The sequence below is a fragment of the Harpegnathos saltator genome, unplaced genomic scaffold, assembly GCF_003227715.2.
Source record: "Harpegnathos saltator strain DR-91 unplaced genomic scaffold, Hsal_v8.6 scaffold224, whole genome shotgun sequence".
NCBI lineage: Eukaryota > Metazoa > Arthropoda > Insecta > Hymenoptera > Formicidae > Harpegnathos > Harpegnathos saltator.
This window is the reverse complement of record NW_020230011.1, coordinates 400,001-422,049: the sequence shown is the minus strand read 5'-3', so window position 1 is coordinate 422,049 and position 22,049 is coordinate 400,001. Positions and strand designations below refer to the sequence as shown.

The window sequence follows — 22,049 nt, the reverse complement described above, 5'->3', positions numbered from 1 at the left end:
TGATCGATGCTCCGCGCGATCGCAAGCGGAACGCGACTCTCCCGCTTGCGCGCCGAAGCCGTCTCTGTCTTGTCTTCATCGTCGCTCGCACACTCCCCGTGTGTGCGAACGGTTCTTTTACGTACGATAATTATTTGCCGCTTTTTCGCACATTCTGTACCACCGTCACCATCACCCCGCCATCACCGCCGCCGTCACCATCGCCATCATCGCCATCATCACCACCACCACCACCACCACCACCACCACCATCACCGCCGCCGCCGCCGCCGCGACTAACGACGCAAATTCGCGTAGACGCGAGCGCGCACATTAATCACTCGTTGCATGTGTGCTCAGTGTGTTTGTGTTTTTTCTTTTTTTTCCCCCCATTCAGAACTGTAGTTTACGTGACGCAAGCATGCACACGGGTACTCGGCGCACGCACTCGGAGATGATCGATTTCTCCGACGAGGACGATCTATCGAACGTCAACGTCAAGTCCCTGGTAAGTTGCTGCCCAAATGCTACAGCCTTGACTAACCCCCGGAGACTAACCCGAGCGCGTGCGATGCGATTATTGCACGGCCTCCCCCTCCCCCCGCGATGAATTGTTTTCAATTCGCGGCGAATGCGACTCTCGCGTTCGTCTGTCGGACCTTTGTCTGTCTGCTCTTTTCTTCTGGCTTTTCTTCCCTTTTCGTCGCCCTCGCGCCGACAATTTATCGCGCGGGTTGCACGCCGTTCGACATTTCACGCGGGTCCCCGACTAGAAATTTATCCCACGGTCCTGATCAGGTTAACCTCATTTGGACATCAGGTCCCAATAAGGTCCCGATACTATCCTAGGGTCCTAGTAAGTCATGCAACGCAGCGTGGATATCAGGACCTTAGTAAGGATTCGTAGTCAGGTCCTTGTTGAGTTACCTTGTAGAACCCTTATTACGTCTTTTTTTTCAAATTATGGCTCCTGATTACTCGCCACGGCTATATTGGATGATAACATTAGAAATAAGAAATGACACGCTGAAAATTCTTTCATGTCATTTCCAAATAGAAAGGTATTTGCATGAAATAATATTTTAGATCGCATACTTGAGCATACTTGTAAAATGTTTCGGAAAAGAAACATAAAATGAATATCATAAGATGATAAAATGATGTCACAAGGTGACAAAGTGGTGTTAGAGAGAAAAGTTGCGTGTCACGTTAACGTTTTACAACTACTTATCGACTGCTAAAAAAAGGATAGTTTCTATAGCATTTTACAAATATATTCAAGTGATCCGAAGCGTTTTTTCAATGCAAACATCTTTGTATTTGGAAATGACATCCAAAAGTTGTTTTGTTAAAACTTGATAATGCAAATCATATTAGGTACAATGAATAAGATCCCGACAAGGACCTAATCAACTGAACCATATTATATCATACATCACTAGGTCGGTTTACATTTGGGTCCTAATGTGGACCCAATCATTATAACCTTATAAAGGTCTTGCTTACTCATTAGGTCGTTAGGACACTATAAGGACTGATTTACTTAGGATTACCTTTCATCCTTTCCGACCCTATTAGGTCGTCTTATCAATGTTAGGTGAACCTGATCAAAATTTCTAGTCGGGTCTTACGCAACAACCGTGTCCCTCCACCCTTCTCGCCTGCTCATCTGCTTCCTTCGCAATTTTTCCGTCTCATTCCAGCTCTTCCCTCCGAGCCTCCTTCCTCGCGCATTGTTGCGTATATGTTGATGCGAGTATCGTTCTCCCGACCGATGAATCGCGTGCGCGAGATTTATCCCGCCGGCCGTTCACCTCGAGCTGATCTGCTAGACGCGACTCCGCGGAGATAATGGTCGGCGCGGCTCTAAATAATTAGCGGCGGGTGCAGCTGACGTACGACACCGCTCCATTAAGCAATTAAAAGTTACCTGCGTAGCGCGCCGCCTGATTAAGCCCTTCGCTCTCGAGCACGCTCTTCGCGCGAGCGCGGGCGGAATGGTGTCGTCACTTTCGGGAATTGCTTGCGTGACAGGCGAACGACAGGCGTCGATTGAACGAGTGCGTCAACGAGCGAATGTTCAAACCGCACTTGAGTTTTACTCGGTCGGCTCTTCTCCTCGCGTTTTTCCCCGTTCAGTCGATAGATAAATATAGACTCGTCGAAATGGTCGAAGCAGATCGGGACTGTACGCGTCGAAAATGAACAAAAATCCTCCTATGGAGTTTCATTGAAAGTTCGCGGAGCGAGTTCGCGTCCGCTCGCTCAAACCTTAATCGGCTCGGCAAGGTGTTAATCTCTAATTTCGCGTAAGCAGAACCGGACGATCAGCCGAAAAGCGGCGAGTAACGACTCGCGGGACGTGAAAATAAATGCTGGCGATAGGAAGCAAGCAAGTTCTTGCAAGCTCTTTCAATGGACGGATATAGATTCGAAAAGTCGACGGAGAAAGAAAGAGAGACAAGAAGAGATGAGATAGGAAAACGCACGCGAAAGACTTCATCACGCGTTGTCGTCGTCGTCGTCGTCGTCGTCGTCGTCGTCGTCATCGTCGTCGTCGTCGCATGCACAACTAACTCGCCTGCATTTTGTGTCTTTTCTTTTTGCGCATGCAGACACAGAACTATGTCACGGAGACGAGTCGTAGCGATCAGGAGAAGCTGTGCAGGCAACGCATCGCGACCGGCGTGTCCATCAAGCAATTAGTAAGTAATGACCACTCGCGGACTACATTCGCGCTTATTACGCACGCTGAAGTACGCGAGAGGAAGATGCTTCTCGCGCCCGATGAGAGCCTCCTTTCCGTAGATTGTGGACGAGACGAAAGGGGTCCCTCTTTCTCTCTCTCTCTCTCTCTCTCTCTCTCTCTCTCCCTCTCTCCCTCTCTCCCTCTTTTTCCGGTCATTCCTCTTATTTTTAGTTTCTCGTTTTTTTTTTGTTATTTTATTAGTTCTTCCCTTATCGATAAGATCGACGATAATTTTACACGCTTTCGCCGCAAGAATCCGCTTCGATAATAATAGCTGATACATTTGTCCGATGTATTTTGTCACTAACAGTGTCGCAGCTTTGGCGACATCTCGAACATGAGCGACAGCGATCAGACAGCTTTCGGGAAAGCGAATCACGCGATGGAAACCGAGGAGGTTTGTATAAACACCTTATATTTCATCTCGTTCGCGTTGCGCGTCCGAGCGCTTTTTCTTCTTGTTCTTCTTCTTCTTCTTCTTCTTCTTCTTCTTGTGTATTCGTTGTGTTTGCATCGGATTAGTCTTGTAGTTGACGATGATAATGGCCGGTCTAGTGGGCATGTAAGTTTGGACTTTTGGAATGCTCGTGCCCGTTTTCTTTCGTTTTTTTTTCTTTTCTTTCTTTCTCGACGTGAATTAAAAATGTGAACTAGAAATTCACGAGCGATTCAGTGTTCCTCGAATTGTTTTTGCGAGGCTAATCCGCTAATTCGTAGTAACGTAGCCGAGAGGCGTTGAGATCGTTGCGCTGCACGGGCAGAATTCGCGAGCATGCGAATGCTTATTAACGATGTCGCAAATTGTGCTTTCCGGCGCAACGTGTGCGACAGCGAGGAGATACGCATTACTTAACCTTGTGGTTATTGCATGAGCCACTTCCGACGTGGTTTGCTTCATCCGACGTGGCGATATTGCTGCTCGAATCTCGACTCGGGACGCAGTCAATTCTAAATAGCGTGCTAATATACGTAGAGCGTGAGTTCTGTGAGGCCGGTGAGTTCCGGTGATTACACGCGATGCAAATTGCCTACGAAGAAACGACACGCGTCACTTTCATCCGCCCGCGAGACGCGACCGAGCTCTGATCGACGAATCGGCAAGGAAGCAGCAGCGAGCGCGGTCGGGGCTGTCAGAAAAATCGAGAGAGAAATTACACGCGTGTTCAATTTCGCGGGCGAATTCCAAGGCGAATCATCGATCGGATTCGCGAGAAGAAGCTTCTCAGAGAGGCGCGACTGTCGAATTTTTCGTCTCGCCGACTAGATGACTCTCTCTCTCCGTCAGCCCCCCCCCACCTCCCTCATTATCGCTTGCGACCGATATATTTCACAGAGCTCACGTCTCTCGAGACTGATCCACGACACTCACAGCGCTAATCTGAATTCTCGTTGACGCTCTCGCCGCTCGTAGAAAGCAAGGTCGATGGGTGATCTGAGAGTATGCGAGCAGGGTTACTCGAGGTTCACCAAAGACGCGCTCGTCTTCGCCGGGGTGTCGGTCAAGGCCCTCGTAAGTACCCTTCGTACACGACGCACGGACAACATTGGAGTCAGCCAAGCGACAACGCGATGCACCGTCCGCTCGCCCGCCCGCCTGCCTGCCTGCCTGCCTAACGAAACTTGAATTTTATCGGGGCCCGCGATCGGCAATTTCTCCCAGTCGGGAGTAACGATCTATAAAAGCCCCTCTCGGTGGGCGTGTAATTGTTTTATCCTACGGTGTCCGGGGGAGGAGGGAGGGGAGGGGAGGGGAGGGCGGTCGATCATTTACCGCGGCTCGCATTAATCGCGACTCGGCGCGCGCAAAAAAGCCACGGATATCGCGCGGCCTACCGCCGCGTGGTCGATTCATAACGCTCGATCGTCGGCGATCGTTCGCGCGAAACGACTCTCGCCCTTTTCCGGACTCGCAGCGCCGGTCCGGAGACTCCAGCGTCAAGAGCGTCTGCCAAGGGCTGACGCAGCCCTCGGCAGGAAATAATCAACGGCAGGCGCGAAAGACGGTTGTCGATGCAAATCTTACGGCACTCGTTCCCCTCGCTCGTTTCCCGATCGCCCACCGCGCCGTGTTAAGACCCAGTCCGGTTTCCAAATTTCAAACAAGGCCCGGACTAACTTTGTCGGATCCGGCACGTAATAAGGTGTGAAACGCGCTGCTAAATAATGCCCTGATAAAATTGCCTGAAATCGAGAGACCCGATCTGATGTCCATCGGGACGCCAAATCAGGCATCCAAATAATGACGTCACCGCTGCAGTCAGGATATAATCCGGAAAATATTGCAGAGACAATCGCCACGTTCCGACCGTGCAGGAAGGATCACTCGTAATACCTTCTTATGCCTTGCCTAGTCATGCCCCATATCAGGCATAAAAGATTTCTTCGATTTCTTTGATTTCTGCTCGGGCGTTCGCGATCACCGAAACTGTTGCCGCTCGACTGTTCACGTTCGGTTCTGGAACTGCTCAATTTGAGGAAAATGAGATTCTCGCTCTTTTTCGGAGGGTGCCGCCCTAAAGCCCGTTTCTTATTTTCCGCGTAAACGGGAGTCTGTGATTTTTCTCTCTTTCTCGTCGACGATTGAATGACGTGACGTGGTGGCGAATATCCTCTCGGGATATCCCAATGGGAGAGCGTCGGAGAATGTTTCGACGGAGGACCTCGGCGGAGTACAGTGAGAATCAGGCTTAACTCTCCAGCGTTTCTCGCGAGTCGAGCGGAAAGCGACGTCCTCACGCGAGGGAGACGAATTTCGGTGATATCTCCCTGAACGAGCGAGTACTCGGTCAAGTACACACCGCTACGTACTCCGAGGACTCACTCGCGCACGTACGCAGGCAAGCAGGCAGGCGGAGTAGTTCACCGTCACGCCGTGAATGCCGTCTCTCCATTTATGGAAGGGCCGGACTTGATAATAACCCATTGCTTATTTGCCCTACTTCGGCGGCCGGCCGGCCGGCCGGGAATCGGGCTCTCCGGGCTCGGCGATTACGAGTTTTTGCCACGAGTATTCACGTCGATTATCGCTTATCCGGTTATCAGGATTTCGATGGGCGCATTTTGCCGCGCTCGTTGTCGGCGACCGCGCCGGCCCGGTGTGTCTCGCCGTGAAATTTCGCGAGTTCGTCGTCGGCGGCGGCTTCAAAGGCGAAGTGGAAAGCGGGAAAAGCGGGTCAGGCTTGCGAATCGACGAAGCGTCGGGGGAAAACCTCGCGAGCGCGGCCGCAGAGCCGCCGTAAAGCTGTCAGAACGTTCATTTTTCTGATCGGGAACTCGAGAGACGAGATAACTGCGCGCGGTCGCCCGTCGAACCGAGAACACGAGGTGGACGAATTATTGCGTAAATCTTCCGAGACATTAATAATAATTCGCAAGGTGGACAATAGAGAGGTTAATCGTCTATAAATATTCTTAATCGATACTTAGCGATACCCGATAACTCGAATTAATAATAAACGGATGAATGACAAAGTTCGAGAATATATATCTCTCAAGGTTTCAGCTATTTCAGCTGCCAGAAACACGTTCGCTTTGACCGGCAACTCGAGGGACGAGATAACTGCGCAAATTCTTGCGCAAATATTCTGAGACGTTAACAATAAATGGTGACGGTAACTGGTCTATTTATGGATGTCATCTTAATCAACATATCTATCGATGCTTGATACCTCCAGTTAATATCTATTAATAATAAATAGAAAAATGGCGAAAAATGGAGATTTTCGAGGATACACGTTTCTCAAAAGATACTCAAGTTTTATTTATAGGAACACGGTACTCTCTGCGAGGTAATTTTTACCGCGCTCAATCTCCATCGAGCGTTCTTCTCTCCCGAGGTATTATCCGAAAATCTCGCACGGCTGATGCTAGGTGAAAAAAGTTCCTCTCGTTCCAATTAAAAGGGAAAGGCCGGCGGATTCGGTAATCGGATCGTTAACTCGCGGCATAAAGGTATCGCGTTAATGGCGCGTTCGCGCCGAAAGATCGACGGTATCGTCCCTGTTAAACGCTCGCGATCGTATCGCTGCGCGTCGAAGAAAGCGCGCGCGCGCGCGCTCCTCGGACGGTGCCGAAACGAAAGGCGGCGAATCAGGCCCGAGAGAAAGGGAGGAAGGGCATTCGCGGTGCGGAATGATCGTCCCGGCGGATAATTTCACGCTACTGCCAATGTTGTCCTCTGTCGCGCGTTTTGTTCGCCCTCCACCCTCCAATCCTGCGCCGATGCAGCAGTCGGCGAGGCTTCGCTCGGCGAGGCTTCACTCGGCGATTTGAACGTCTCGCACCCCGACGACCTAGAACAGCCGCGCATTCTCTCTCTCTCTCTCTCTCTCTCTCTCTCTCTCTCACTCCTGCTCGACCGCGACTGTAATCGGGGATAACTCGGAGAAATCGAAGAAAAATAATTTCCCGCGCCGAAGATGACACCAAGATTCGACTTTCCCAGTTCTCGTCACGGATAAAAAGAGACCGGACGCGTGCAACAATGCAGTGTCCTCGGGACAAAAAGCATTCGCGCAGAGTCCTCTGCGCGGAATTGCCTCCCACTTGGTCGTTTCGCCACGAGGAAAACGCGTAATGCCTACGTTTTATCGCACGACGCACGACGAAGGAACGTGCGCTCAGGCTAAGGGGAGGGGCGGGGGAGAGGAGAGAATTAATATTCTCGGACGTAAATATTAGCGGAGCGACCGCGGGCGGACGACCACCTTCGACGACATCGTTGTCGTCTTCGTCGTCGTCGTTGTCGTCGTCGTCGTCGTCGTCGTCGTCGTCGTCGCGCATACGACGTCGTCCTCAGCCGAGCGCGAGGCGGCGAAGGAGCTAGCCGCAAATTACGGCTTTGAAATTTCCGGCCGCGCCGACGAGACACCGTAACCGCGCGCGCGCGCGCGCGGAATATTGCGAGTCCGCTAACTGCTGCATCCCCGGCAGAGTTTTACTCTGCCATACCATATCATCCTCCTCCGCCTCCTTCCTCGCTCACTCCTCTCGCCTGTATCTCCGAGCATCCGAGCGTTTTACGACCACGAATACGATACTAACCCGCGACCCGTTTCTTCTCTTTGTTGTTTCGACGCTACCCATATCCGGCATGCGAAACCCTAATTGACAATCTGAAACTGAAACCGACCTCGGGACAGAGGGCTTCCTACTGTAGTTTGGCAAGCTTGTCGAGCGAGGGTAAGGACAAGGAGCGGGCGTGCGAGAGGCCGAAGCTCGAGGTAAGACCACGACGAAGGGAGGATGGCGCGCGCGTGCGAGTGCGCGTGCGCGGTCGTCAGGTTCGTACAGAGGTTTGACTTGGCCCTTCCGAGTTTGCGATTGCCTTCGCTGCCTTTAGAACGAGAGAAATACGCCGCGTGTATGCGCTTCAGCTTTTCCAGCCTGCGACTCATTTGCTCGCTTTTTCAGACCTTTGTACGATCTCGGAGAGTAAACGCCACCACCCCCGCGCGCAAACCGGAGATCGCGACGCGCGGAGGAGCGCGGCGGAGTCGCGCGCGCTGAGGAATGGAGCTTCGTTTCTTCCGCAATTGTGCGATAACACAATTCATCACAGTTCATCAGGAGGAGGCCTGCATATTTCACACTAGAGGGGGCTCCGGCGGTCCCGCCGCCCGCGCGCGCCGGCGTGAAACTCCGTTTTGCGCGCGGGACGTATCGGCTCTTTGAATCTGCTTGTGATTCTCCTGTCTTTGCCCGGCAACCAACTTCACCTTGCATCGTTCTTATTTCAAAGTTACTTTGGGGGATGCGAGAGTGGACTTTTTTTCTGCTCGGTCAGTCAGATTAGACGACGACGAAATGTTTGCCTGCGGAACGAACGTTCTTCGCGTTCTTCTCTTTCTCCCTTTTCATTCTGGCCCCCCTCGCCCGGAGGCACAGTGTCGAGTTTACCTGACACGAGCGCTGTTTGTACTTGCAGAAATCGAGCTTCAACAAATTCGACGCTCTCACCAAGAAGACTGTCCTGCACGTGCGCTCGGTCGACGCCGGGAAGGTGCAACAACAGCTGAACGCCGTAAGTTCTCTCTCTCTCTCTCTCTCTCTCTCTCTTACTCGCTGTAGCGCTCTTTATACGAGAAACCTCCCCAAGACCGTTCGCCTCCTTTCGGGCTAATCAAGACCGGCATTCATAGAGCCGGATCTCGCATGCTCGAGGTCGTCTTAAGTTCATCTTCAGACCCCGCGCGGGTCGTTTCGTCGGAGTATCCGAGGCTGAAACTTAATCCCTTAGCTGTCAATGACGGAAACATCCGCGGAGAGAAAAATGGTCCAAACCATTGTTGGCGACAGAAATATCCGCGCATTCGAAAGAGAAAAAAACACTTATAATGGAGTAATTAGAGCAGGACGCTATACAAGTTGTAAGGAACGCGCGCGCGCGCGCGCGCGCGGGGAGGGGGGGGGATATTTCCGTCATTAACAGCTAAGGGGTCAAAAGGCGACCTCAAGTGCAAGAAAGTACCGTCGTCTTCGGGAAGACTTTCGGATTATCACGTTGCCTCGCCGGCGAGGCGAGACGTGACGATTCGCTAAATCGCGCGCGCCCGAGATATTCGAACTCGCATCCTGCGGGACGCGAGTTGGGCCGCGCCGGCTGCTTCTTCTTCTAACGGGAGAGCCGGCGCTGAAGGCGGCAGCCCGGCGAGCGTTAATTAATCGGCGCGTTTGCGCGTGCTGCAGGTGGGTCAGAACGGCGAGGCGAACACGAATTGTCGCAGCTGCGGCAAGGTCGTGTTCCAAATGGAGCAGACAAAGGCCGAGGGTCTGGTCTGGCACAAGAATTGCTTCCGGTGCGTGCAGTGCAGCAAGCAGCTTAACGTGGACAATTACGAGAGCCACGAGAGCACGCTCTACTGTAAGCCACACTTCAAGGAGCTCTTCCAACCGAAACCGGTCGAAGAGTCCGACCAGCCCGGTAAGATGATTACCGTCTCGCGCAACAGCGTATATACGCCGCGCGTCGCGACGCGACCGCTAATCCGCTTAAACGGATCGTCTTTGCGAGTTACTCGAGCTTGGATCTCCAAGCTCGGAGATACTCGAAGCGAGCAACGTCGATATCGCCGTCGGCCCAGTCGCCGCGCTAATCTCGCCGGAGCTGGGTTTGCGCGCGAGCGAGGGATAAATTTGCGCGAGTGCGTAGACGGTACCGCGACGAACGCCGCCGACTCGGCGGCGGGTAAAAGCGCGAGAAAGTGAAGAGGTGTGAAGCGTGTTTGTCGGCGATCGCGATTAGAACGCCCCGTCTGATTGAACCCAGCCGCGTTCTTCGGCCGTACGAGTCCGCGTATCGCATCTCGCATCGCTATATAATTAAACTACATACACACAGAGAGAGAGAGAGAGAGAGAGGAAAAAGCGAGAGTGTCGTTCTCGGCGCGCACTTTTCGCGTCGGTTCGTTGTTCAGAAGAAGCCATTACGCGCGTCAAAAGTCAATTATCGACGACCAATCTCGAGGGTGAAATGAAAAGATGAGAGAGAGCTCACGCTGCTTATTCCGCGATATAATAGCGAAAAGTGAACTCGTTGTAACGAGAGAAGATTCTTAACGAATCTGTTTCGAACGACGTCACGCAGCGCACTCGCCAAAAAGATGAAAATGATTACTCGGCTGTAATATGTCTCGCCGCGCGATTACAGCCGCACGACCCGGAAATTTTTCTCTCAGTGTGCGAAACGACCTGACGATGCCGTGCCCGTAAAACACGGCTGCCTAGGACGATCGAAGACACGTCGCGCCCCTCCTGCCCCCCAACGTAGACGCGACACTGTCTAATGAGATCCCAGCGCGCGCGGGGATCCCCGAGCGTAGAGCGAGTCTGCCGGAGGTCTGCTCGTTCTCGAAGAACTTTCAAACTGTCGCGAGTAAGTTAGAGCGTAAAAGAAGATGTACTCGCTTCATTCCCGCTTATAGCAGCAGTTGAGAGGTTCTCCGAAAACGAGCAGACCTCGCGCGCGGTTCTAGCGCGTCGAGTCGCACACAGCTCGGATCGCCGGAGATCGATGGTCTCGGTGGGCCTCACAGGATCCCACTTTATTAGACCCACTCTTAGCGCAGAGGCGAAAATGACAGGATCCTCCTCTTTCCCAGCCGTGTAATCGCGCCGCGCTCGCTCGCTCGCTCGTCCGCGAGAGAAGAGGAGAGGTATCGTTAATGCGACAAAGAGTTGTCTTGTAAACTCCGCAGTGCGACCTCGAAAGCCGGAGCTGATCATACGGGAGAACGAGCCGAAAGAGCTGCCGCCCGACGTGGTCAGAGGTAACGTCGCTCGACGTTGGTTCGTTGCTTCGTTGGTCGTGTGTGAGTGTGAGTGTGCTGGCATGGAACGCAATTCCCAGAGGGGACCGTTCCTAACGCTGTGTGTGTGTGTGTGTGTGTGTGTGTGTGTGTGCTCGTTTGAAGAGTGGCTTTTTTAACCGCCGTCGGCCGCGTTAGCCGCCGATCGCGAGCGCGTGTTAAGTCATGTCGCACGTCCCCGCATTAACAGGCCGATTATAATAAGTAAGAAAACACGAGGCGCGTTGGTGCGTTAAACGCGCGTTCGCGATCGCGGGCCCTGCCTTATTTGCGACGAGCGACCGCCGAGGGCGGTCTCTCTCCGCTCTACGCGATTTTAATTGCGACTGTGCATTCTGCGAAACGCGTGTGCGGTGTGTCGCAACCGCGGATCAGATCGCGAGCGCGCGCGAGCCGTGAAAGAGCTGTGCCGAGATTGAGCGGTTCTCTCGCGGTTTAATGCACGGTGCACTTATTTCGACTCGCGTCGAACCGGTCTCGGTCCGGACTCGCGCCGGGTTAGAGTTCATTTCTCGCGTTTGCGCGACGCGAGGCGCGATGGTTGCTGTTTACTCGGGGACGGTAACGGTGCATTCAATTCACACGGGGCAGCTTTGTTTACTCATCTCGATATGTACGTATACTGTATCTGATCCCGCGTAGCTTCTTCTCCAGTTTGCTCCATGTCGAGACATGGAACAGTCTCGGAGAGATCTGTTGTTTGCCCGACGAGCAACGGATCTCTCGAATCGCCGCGAAATCGACCGTGAGAACAGGCAACGGGGCCGCGCTAAAAGTTCAACAATCGACTGACGCCCGCGAATTACGCGTGAAATTTTGTGCTCATTTGCGCGCACAGTCAGCCTCGTCCATCCGTGATAATTCGTCTGTCGCGAAGCGGCAACAAACGACCGATGATATCTCGTCGCGCGCGCGCGGTTTCGAATGCCGCGTATTCGGCTCGCGTTCGACTACGCTATCGTGTCCGAAGGAGGATCGAGCGACTCTCTCTCTCGCCGACATGGGCGAACTTTCCGACGAGTCTCCTTCACCTTCGACGCTTTTTAGAATTCTGTGTCGTGTGCAACTTCGCCTACATCTGCCCGCGCGCGCGCGCGCGCGATCGGCAGTCTAACAAATTTACCGGAGAGAGTGTGCCCAAATGTTTAAACAGCGACGAGAAAGAGGCAGGTGGAGGTGGAAGGGGGAAAGAGCATCACAGGAGACGCAAGGAGATACCCCCTTTCTCTCTGAATTTCAGCTTCCGACAAGCCAGATCTGGGACTCGAGGAGCTCTCGAGCCTGAACGTCAAGTCGCGCTTCCAGGTCTTCGAGAAAGCCAGCGCGGAGAACGCCAATGAGATCGAGAGGTCGCCGTCGCAGATCGCCGTCAAGAGATCGCCCAGCATCCTCAGCAAACTGGCCAAGTGAGCGCGATCGAATTTGTGATATTCGCGGAAATCCTCGCTCGTGCGGAATGTTGCTTCGCGTGCACTAAGCTGTAATTCGAATCGCGTCGAATCCCCGACCGTGTAAAGACCTGCCCCCTCCCCCTTCCCCGGAGTATACGATAATTCCAAACCGCGATATCTTGCCGTGACACGGCATCCGGATCTGCGGAATGCGCGATGAGGAGAGTCTGTAAGTCAACGACAGTCAACGTTCGTCTTAGTAGACGGCGAAGTTCTCGCGACGTTTGGACTTTCGTACGGAGGATCGCAGCGAGTTACAGCTTGAGCATTAGCGAGAGCCGAGATGAAAATTGAGCGATCAGCGATACCGCCAAAGGAGGGGAGGGGGAAACTCGACGAAAGACACTTGGTCTGTTCGTTTTACCTGCACTGCTGAACTGGTGCAACAAGTCGGAGTCGGAGAAAAAAATATAGTCGTCTCGCACTTAAACTTATTGCACTAGTTGAACGAACAGACCGATTGTTGAACGCTGCTGATGACGATCGGTCAACCTCGGCCGCTTCGCTCGCTGAAGGCGTCTTCAGAGAATCTCAGGGGGTTCGCTCAAATCGTTCCCTTGAGAATAATCTAACACGAAAGGGAGACGTTCCGTCGCGTTGGGAACTTCATCAGGCCCGTGGCGGTATTCAACAGTCAGCAGTTCTCGTCTCGTGACGTGAAACCCGAGAAAACGCGCGAGCATGTTGGAACCGCATCATAGCGGAGTTTAGTCGATAGTCGCTCGATACGATGAGTCTCTTAACCAGCGCTGTGCGCGTTTTCTCATGCAGGTTTCAGGCCAAAGGTATGGACATTGGCGTGGCGGACGAGTCCCTCAATGGAATACCCTACGAGGAGTCCAGCGAGAGCGAGGACGAGGTAGAGACGGAGGAGACCGAAGGTAGGCTGATCGACAAGATATTTCGCGGTAATAAAGGAGACTTGGAATTGGTATTGACTGGAAACGAAATATCTTGAGCAAACTTTTGCCACACCTTGCGAACGAGACTGTATCTGTCTTCCCGAATTTCAGAGGTGGAGACCGAGATCGTGAAGGCGAAACGCACGACGCGCGAGCGTCCGATCAGTTTCTCCAAGATGGACGACATCAAGAACCGTTGGGAGTCCACTAGCCAGCAGGGCAGGCGCGAGGTGCAGCGCGAGGCTAGGAAGGAAGAAATCGCGGGAATTCGCTCGCGGCTGTTCATGGTAATTGTTTTCTTCCCGCTCGCGGGTGATAACGCGCGAGAAACGTGACTTTCGGTGGTTCCTCGGGCGCGACGCGATCCGCGCCTTCTGGAAAGGATCCTCTTCGGGTGGTAGAATCGATCATCATCGCTCGCGCACGCGCACATACGATTTTTCCTTAGAATCCTGCCTAAAACCGCGTAAACTCGCTGTTGCGCTATTAATTCTCACCTCCTCACTCCCCCCTCTTCCTCGGGTTCGCAGGGTAAGCAGGGTAAGATGAAGGAGATGTATCAGCAGGCGGTAGCCGGAAGTGACCGCGTCACCAAGATAAATGCGGCGGAGGAGATTCAGCACTCGACCCACGCTCGCTCCATCAAGGAGAGATTCGAGCGGGGCGAGCCGATCGCCGCCTCGGACGACGAAACCGACAACAGCAAGCCGAAGCCGGAGAAAGCCGACGAGGAGGTGATCGCAGCAGGTACGAATCCGCAGCGAGCGCGGCTAACTCGCGAGTCGAAGTTTGGGGCTAAGATTGATCGGCGGCTAACGGCGAATGAGCACGCGGGATCATTCGGAGGCGATACATACGCCGCGCAAATTTCGGAAACGTGAGAAGAAACTCTGCGCTAATCTCGGGATCATTCACCGCGAAATTTCATCCGCGGGGCGAAAAGCCGCGGGAGATTCGCGGGCAGCTCGCGGATCGAAATTTCAGGCGGCGAACGACGTGCGCGATGATTCACAGCGCGGAGAAATTTCTGAATCACCTGCGGAAATGCGAGACTGTCTAGAAACGATGCGAGTAGCTACTGCAAAATTTCCATCGCGATGGAAAAAAAATACTGTATGCGAGACCTTATCGTCGTGATATCAGTAAGTATCGCAAGAAGCGGAGCAATTAAGCGGTTGTTGAATGTAAAAAGTGCGACAATTTTTAACGATGACTCTCGGTTATAAACGTGCACACAGTGGATCTTGAAGAAGCTTTCAAGAGGAACCTGGAAGAAAGCAACCTAGTATTGACCGCTAATACGCGGTAAAAAACTCTCCACAGAGTGGAGAATTGTGTTACCAGATCAGATTAATATTCAGCCGCCTTTTGAGAGGCTTTTTTCGGTCCTTGACAGAGATAGATCATTATAACGTGTCGAACGCGCCGCGGCAGGGTGAAAGTCACCGCTGCGGCGGCGGCGGCGGCGGCGGCGGCGGCGATGCTAATTGACATTTTCAAGTCGCACGTGATTTATGGCAATGTATGTTGGTCACGCTGTGCACACAGGTATCAGCAGGAAATCGCGATCGCTCTTTTTGGAGTTGGACGCCTCTGCAGCGAAGACGGGACGTCCAGTGACGCCGGTGCACCCGAAGACGCCGACCGAGACCTCGCGGCGCGCACGAGACGTAAGTTCGACTTTTCTCGCATTATTCGACCGAAGTCGGCGAAGTCGCGTTCGCGTCTTTCGAGATAACGCGTCGTCGAGGCACTTGCTCGCGAAGATTGCTACATTATAAATTGCGAAATTGCGGAAATGACAGCGGAAAGATTGCTCCTAGAGTCCTCGTTGTAAAGTCAGTAAAGTTCCTTGGCTATATATATATATTCATTCGAGAGAGAAAAAGAAAGGAAATGTTGGAATTGACTCGATCGAGTTTCTATCGCGGACGGTGTGTGATGATCCCTTTCGTCAGAAATTACATCACGCGAGTTGTTACGTCATACGTAATTCAGTGAAAAAGATTCGGAGATTCGAGTCTGTTGACGAATAAGAGCTAGCGAGCGCGTGAGAAGGTTCTCACAGAGCGCAAACTTCAGTCGCGCCTCACTAACGATAATCCACGAAATATTTGCGAGAAAAGGCATTCATGGCTCGTCAAGTCTCAGACGACGTGGTGCGCAGCTCGGACACGACCGAGGAGGTCCACGTAGAAACGTCCGACATTTCGAACAAGTTCAAATTTTTCGAGTCCTACAAGGAGCCGGAGAAACAGCGGAAGCAGTTTCGCATTACGCCGCCGCGCGACGGCCAAGTCAAGGTTCGGTCTCCCGCAACTTTGTGCTGCCGTTGAGTGATTGACGTTAAATCTGTGTTAATCTGATCTAACAAGCGTGAGATTGACTAATTGAACTTGACTTGCCTTCGGATTGACGAAGAACGCGCGCGGCTTTTTCAGAGCAGAGCCTATCTCGCCTAGCGCTGAATTTAAGGAGACCGCGAAACGCGAGCGAGATCTACTCTCGGTGGATCTACTCGCTGGCCAAGCGAAAAGTTGATCTCAACTTTCGGCGAGATACATTCGAGATAGCGCATCCTTCTCTCCGCCTCGCTCTCTGCATGCTTTGCTTTCCGTCGTCCTTCGGGCGACGCAACGTCTTCTCGTATCAGCGGCCGACGCTCGTGATAAAGCCCCGCGCAATTATCGCGGTGAGAGAAACGCGACGATGTAAAGATCATATCTGTGAAAAAAAACACCAACGGCGAAGACGTTGACGCGTTTAAGACTGAACTCGCGTCGCGTCGCGTCGCGTCTGTTGTTTTCCCGAGAAACGCTCGGCGTGATTTCATTTACAATTAAGATAGGAGAAACGCTCGCGGAGCCAACCGCCAACGCTTGCTCGTTTCACGTTGCATCACCTGCCTTTAACCACTTGCAGTTTCATGGAGTGACGTGTTTGGTTTCTTTGAGATCCATGCACTAACTTGTGCTTGCAATCTCCCCTCCCCACACTTCGCGAGTTCCCTGAAATAACGATTAATCGGCCGCTAACACACGTCGAATGACAAAGTTTCGCTAGAAATTGAGCTTTGCTTGGGAATCTATTCCAAGCACGTCGGAAAATCCATCGGCTATCTGGGTCGTTCCGATTCAGGCCAGACACGAGCAGCGACACAATTTTCAGTCGGAGTTCGTTTCTCCCGGCGATTTTTCTCCCGAAGCCAACCCGAACGCCAGCGAGTCATGACAAGTGGAGCAACCCCCGACTCCCCCCGCCACTCTCTCATCGCAGTTATCTCATAACGTTTTAGCGCGAACAACTCGTTTGACCTTGTCCCGCGCGGCTGTCCCAGCCACGACGAGCGTCGTCCGAAAGAGAACATTTTCGAACGGTACCTCCCGACAGGGCGTCTTCCTCGTGGTGGGATAGGGGGGACTCCACCTGCACGAAAGGAGTCCCCGAGGGTAGCCCACCTTCCCGACGCTTCGAGGCCTCGAGTTCCAGCCCGGTTCAAACACAACAAAATTATCCCAGAAAACAGTGAGCTTCCCGTCCCCTCTTCCGCCCCGCCACGCCTCATCCTAGGCACCTGCCTCGTTGTGGTACCTCGGCTCGGCTCGGTGTGGAACGTATGTTTGTCGAATAATTATCGAGACGCGATAACGAGTCCGCGCTCGCGCTCGCGCTCGCGCTCGCGCCCGCTCTCGCAGCTTATAAAAGCCGGCGTGCATCGACGGGCCGGCGGCAAATGCGCCACGGAGCGCACACACAGTGGCAGAGAGTCGATTCCAACAAACCGGGCTGTCCTTGAACCCCTCCGGAGTGGTCAGCGCAGCAGCCATACTTTTACCGTTAGTATTCCTACATCCTTCCATTCGTGAAGAGCGAGCGAGCGAGCGAGCCTGCGTGCGTGCGTGCGTGCGTGCGTGCATGCGTGCGTGCGTGCGTACATGCGTGCGTACATGCGTGCGTGCGTGCGAGTGAGCGAGCGAACGAGCGAGCAGGCCGGGCCGGGCCCCGGGGAACTTAACTGAAGGAAGGCGCGCACACACCACCGTGCACCGGGCATGTCGGGGCCCTCCCAGTAACTCACACACTGAGGGGAGGAGGTTCTCCCGTATCCTCTCCTCGTGTGAACGGCATAGCAACCGCCGAACCAGCAACAACCGGCTGTCGCGCCGCATATACGAACTTCTCACACGGGAAAGAGGAGAGTCCCTCGTGAGACAGACAGAGAAGGAGAGTGAGAGAGAGAGAGAGAGAGAGAGAGTGAGAGAGAGAGAGAGAGAGAGAGAGAGAGAGAGAGAGAGAGTGCGCGTCCGTGGAGTGGCGGAACACGGGGTTCGAGTTCAGTTTGAGTGACGACGCGTCTCGATCCGTTCGCCGAGCGACGCCGAGGAGCGGCCCTAAAATATAAGCGCTAAGTAAAAGGTAATTAGCTCTGCGTCCACCGGTGTTCGCGTCTTCACTTCGCTGGGTCCACGTCGTCGTGCCTAGTCGCGGATTGTAGATTCCATTTTTCGCGGTAGTTCTCCCTTCTCTCTCTCTCTCTCTCTCTCTCTCTCTCTCTCTCTCTCGCTCTCTCTCTCTCTCTCTCTTCCGGCGTGCCGCTGTTGCTCGCGAGTTCTCCGATCGCCGCTTGAGTGATGCGCCTCGGTGCGGAGTTTACGGAGGCGACTCGTTTTTTCTCTCTTTCTCTTTTTCTCTAGGCTGATGGTTAATTAACGAGCACTTCGGTTAATAATCGCGAGCGCGATTACCACGCGAACTGTGATCGGCATTCGATACTCGCTTCGACCGAGGGGCTTATTTGGTGTCTGAGTGATGCTGGCGCCTTGATCCGCTAAAAAGTGACGCGGGGGAGCGTCTTACATCGGAAGGTAATCAACCGACTCGCGCGTCGTCGGCGAGGTGGAATTCCTCGTGATTCGCGCCTTGCAGCGTTTATTTGCTCACTTGTTCGATCAGCGAATAATGACATAAAACAGCGTCGGGATCTCTTCGGCCGCGGCTTCCCGCGCGATCGTCGAGGGGATGGGGGATGGGGGGGGCGGGCGGGATACACTTGGACGCGCTCGAAGAAGTTGTGAAAATTAGAAAAGCGAGACTTTCGAATTAGAAAGAGCTGCGCGCAAGTGCTGGGGAAGGAGGAGGGTCGATTAACGCGCGCAAACGAAACGGCGGAAGATCCTGCCACGAAACCGTTCTCGCGCCAACTTTGCCGGCCGCGTTCTTTTCGCGCGCGCGACCATAAAAATGTTTCCGCTTATGGCGACCGCGAAGGAAGGCGCTTATGACGTCGCTCGGGGCGCAATCTCGCCGCGGCTTGATTTGCCGCTTGACTCGCCGGCCGGCCGGTTGAGGGCTACCATAGCGTGTGATCAAATATCCTTTCTGGACTGGTGATTTTGCGGAATTCCGCTGCAAGTGCGCTCTCGTAACGCTCCTCTCTTTCTCTTTCTCTCTCTCTCTCTCTCTGTCTCTCGACACACCGTTTAACTCCGGCGCGAAGTCCGAGGCACGATTGCGGCGAAAAAAGCTACACGCGTCGCGTGCGTCCCCGCATTGCGCTTTTTTCTTCGCTTTACCGTAATCCAATACGCCTCGTATCTCTCGTTAACCGCTAATAAGTGTCTGCCTCTCTCTCTCTCTCTCTCTCTCTCTCTTTCATTTCAATCGCGCGTCGATCAATCGATCGTGATTGATGTATATAGAGCTGGATTAACAGATTAGGTCGAGGACTTTTTCGAGCTCAGTCGTCCGACTTTCGAGGAATTTCCTCGATTTCGAATAACGCGAGAACGACCCTTTCACGTGACTCGATAGAAATATCGCCAAACGATCATTGATCTTCCATTTCGCCCGGCTCTCTCTCGACTGAAAGCCTCCGCTGAATTAATTTAAATTTAACATCCATTCGGCGTGTCTTGGCGCTATAGACACTCATTCAGAGTTACCTTCCATCCATATCCCACTGGCTCTTAAACGCGTATAAGTGATTAATTGGACGATACGACTAATGATCAAAGTATAATCGCGCGCGCAGCAGCAGCGGTCTGTTTTCACTCCGTTTTATTATGTTCCATGTAAAATTATGTGTAGACCACACTGGTGTTCTAATTCTAATTAATTTAATTACTTCCTCCCGACTGCAGCGCACTTATTCCAATGACTTCTACGAGACTCCGCTTCTCACTCCGCTCTCGAGATAAACAATTCGCGCACACACGCGCGCGCGCAGACACGCATCATGCTTCTCACTCACGTGTTTCAATGAGACGTTTCAATGAGGAGCAAATCCGCCGACGAGAGCGAAAGCAAGAAACGAATAGAGATTATCGCAAGTGACGACAATTGACCGCTCCAGAGTGCGCGCACCGCTCTTGAACCTGTCAATTTGCCGTCGTTGAACGTTAACCTTGATGCGGCCCGCAAACTTTTTGCCCGGTCGACTCGTCGATTCGCCGGCGAACGCGCTCTTCTCGCCGCGCGAGTGGCCCTAAAAGTCGTCGCGACCGGAGTACCTTAAGATGCCGTAAGTTTGCTGTAACTTTCGGTCTCCCTTTCTCCGTATGCGATCGCTGAAAACGGATTTCGACTCACCCGATCCGGTCGGGTTCAGGTAGAAACGTGTGCGCGCGGGTCTGTCGAGGGCCGAACAGAATGCCAGACGAGAGCCTCGTGAGGAAAGGGTAGAAAAGAGTTCCTCCCCCCCATCCCTCGATTCGCGCGCACTTTAAAAACTCCTTGTGCCGCGCGCGCGCGCGGCCGGTACCCACACTCGATATTGTTTTGCAAGCATGTGGATGTACGTTGCACCACGTTTCTCCAGCAAAATGACATTTCCCAAGAGGCACGATCCTCTCTTCCTGAAGGCTTATATGTGTTTGTATGCGCTCACATTTCTTGTTTACTCTCGTATTTATTATCACGTGCGAGCCGAGTTTCCCTTGAGGAATGCGATTTCGACGGATAATAATTTTTTTACACGAGGGACCATTTATCATTCCGTTTTCTTCACCTTCTCATTTTAAGTTGGCTAAATTGGCGGCAGGTATTGTTAATTTTATAATTAGTAATACTGATAATTTATACAATATTTTAGTTAATATATCAGATCATCAAGCAGGTATCGTTATAGTTATATTTACTTTTATCTTTCTTTCACACGCGCGCGCAACGTGTCGCTTTTGATCGAGAGGAAAAGAATTCGTGTGCCTTCCCCGCGAGATTTATTATTGTGCCACCCACGCGCTTAGAACTCGTAGAGCTGACTCACGCCGGATACGGTTCGTAAAAAAAAAAAGAAAAAAAATGAGAGAGAGAGAGAGAGAAGAGGAAGAAAGAAAGAAAGAAAGAAAGAAAGAAAGAAAACGTCTTGGTCGTCGATCTCCGGCTTACCTGGATCTCCGACGCATGATGCATCATGGGCCAGGCATTCGGCTTAAAATTATCGCGCGACACACGACGCGTATTCTTCCCGATTGTCGTCTGTCCTTGCCGTCTTATCTACGAATTTTTCAGCAACGATCGCGCGATTGAACAAATATTGTCCAAGTACGTCATAAGTATATCCGAGCCGCAGTAATCGCGCGTTATCGGCGTTTCGGCAAACTTCCTCGAACGCCGCTTTCTGCCGTATTGATTAAAGCGAGTGCCGTAAGTGTAATTAACACGCCGGAGCCGCATACACGCGTTTTACGGATAATTGGCGCTTCGACAATTAAAACATTCTCGATCGAATAACTCGATCTCCCTGTTCCCTCCTCCCTTTCCCTTCCCCCAAATGAGAAGAAATTATTTGTTATTATTCTCTCACGTGTCACGTGAATGTAGTTGTCGGAAGATAATTTTTCAACATGAACTCGTCCAAACTTGGAGGAAATCCCCCCTCCCCCCCCCCCCCGGAGAACGACACGACATTAACGGGCAACAAAAATACAAATATATCGCGGAACTTGCCGGTCAGAGACGCACTCTCTTTTTATCGGGAGGCACACACATCTGCGAAAATAAGTGACTTTATCTGAAACGTAGTCGGCTCTGGTCTGCCGAATTTAGGAAGCAATTAAGGCGTCCCTGAGAGGAGTCGCCGCACTTGATCGAGTTTGATATATATCGCGTACATGTAATAACGATATATATATTTTTTGAATATTTTACATACATTAACAATGCGCCCGATGATCTATGACAGATGGACTCACCGGATCGCGAGATTTACCGCGATCCCGACGTGGTCAGAGCCGACGACAGGGTGGACGAGGTGGTGCATACGGACACCGCGAGGAAGATGCTGTCCATCTTCCGGCAGATGGAGGAGAACGCGTGCAAGGAGGACTTGCCGGAAGGCCCGAAGCCCTTGAAACGCTTCACACCGCCTCCCGAGGACAAGTTCGCCAAGGCGACCGCCTCGGACTCGGAAGAGGACGAGGATGAGGAAGGCGAGGAGTCCGAAGGCGACGACAGCACCGAGGAGAGAGACCCCAACTACGTCCGCGCTTCCGACAAGGTGTGTACTCGCTCACAGAATTCGTCGACAACGACGACGATGATGTTTGTTCCAACTATCGCCTGGCCGGAATCCCCTCCCCTCGTCCCTCGTCCCCTCCGAAAATTCGCCCTCCTGCTCGCGGCTTCGGCTCGTGTGTAATTTCCAACGGTCTAATTACGAAGC

At 52.7% G+C, this 22,049-nt stretch overlaps 1 protein-coding gene across 19 annotated transcripts in view; it reads left to right on the top strand.

The window, feature by feature from the left end:
* Positions 1-22,049, top strand: part of LOC105188955 (uncharacterized) — an 81,708-nt gene that overhangs the window by 52,009 nt on the left and 7,650 nt on the right. For 4 of the 19 annotated variants that reach the window (XM_025298524.1, XM_025298525.1, XM_019844019.2 and 1 more), the window contains 15 exons: positions 377-487; positions 2,595-2,684; positions 3,039-3,125; positions 4,140-4,238; positions 7,870-7,950; positions 8,655-8,750; positions 9,416-9,650; positions 10,924-10,995; positions 12,275-12,440; positions 13,257-13,366; positions 13,499-13,674; positions 13,918-14,134; positions 14,936-15,057; positions 15,514-15,690; positions 21,570-21,884. In XM_025298524.1, the coding sequence (XP_025154309.1) occupies positions 377-487; positions 2,595-2,684; positions 3,039-3,125; positions 4,140-4,238; positions 7,870-7,950; positions 8,655-8,750; positions 9,416-9,650; positions 10,924-10,995; positions 12,275-12,440; positions 13,257-13,366; positions 13,499-13,674; positions 13,918-14,134; positions 14,936-15,057; positions 15,514-15,690; positions 21,570-21,884 (2,154 nt within the window). The remainder of the gene's footprint in view (positions 1-376; positions 488-2,594; positions 2,685-3,038; positions 3,126-4,139; positions 4,239-7,869; positions 7,951-8,654; positions 8,751-9,415; positions 9,651-10,923; positions 10,996-12,274; positions 12,441-13,256; positions 13,367-13,498; positions 13,675-13,917; positions 14,135-14,935; positions 15,058-15,513; positions 15,691-21,569; positions 21,885-22,049) is intronic. The other 15 variants (XM_025298527.1, XM_025298529.1, XM_025298528.1 and 12 more) reach the window with 15 other exon arrangements.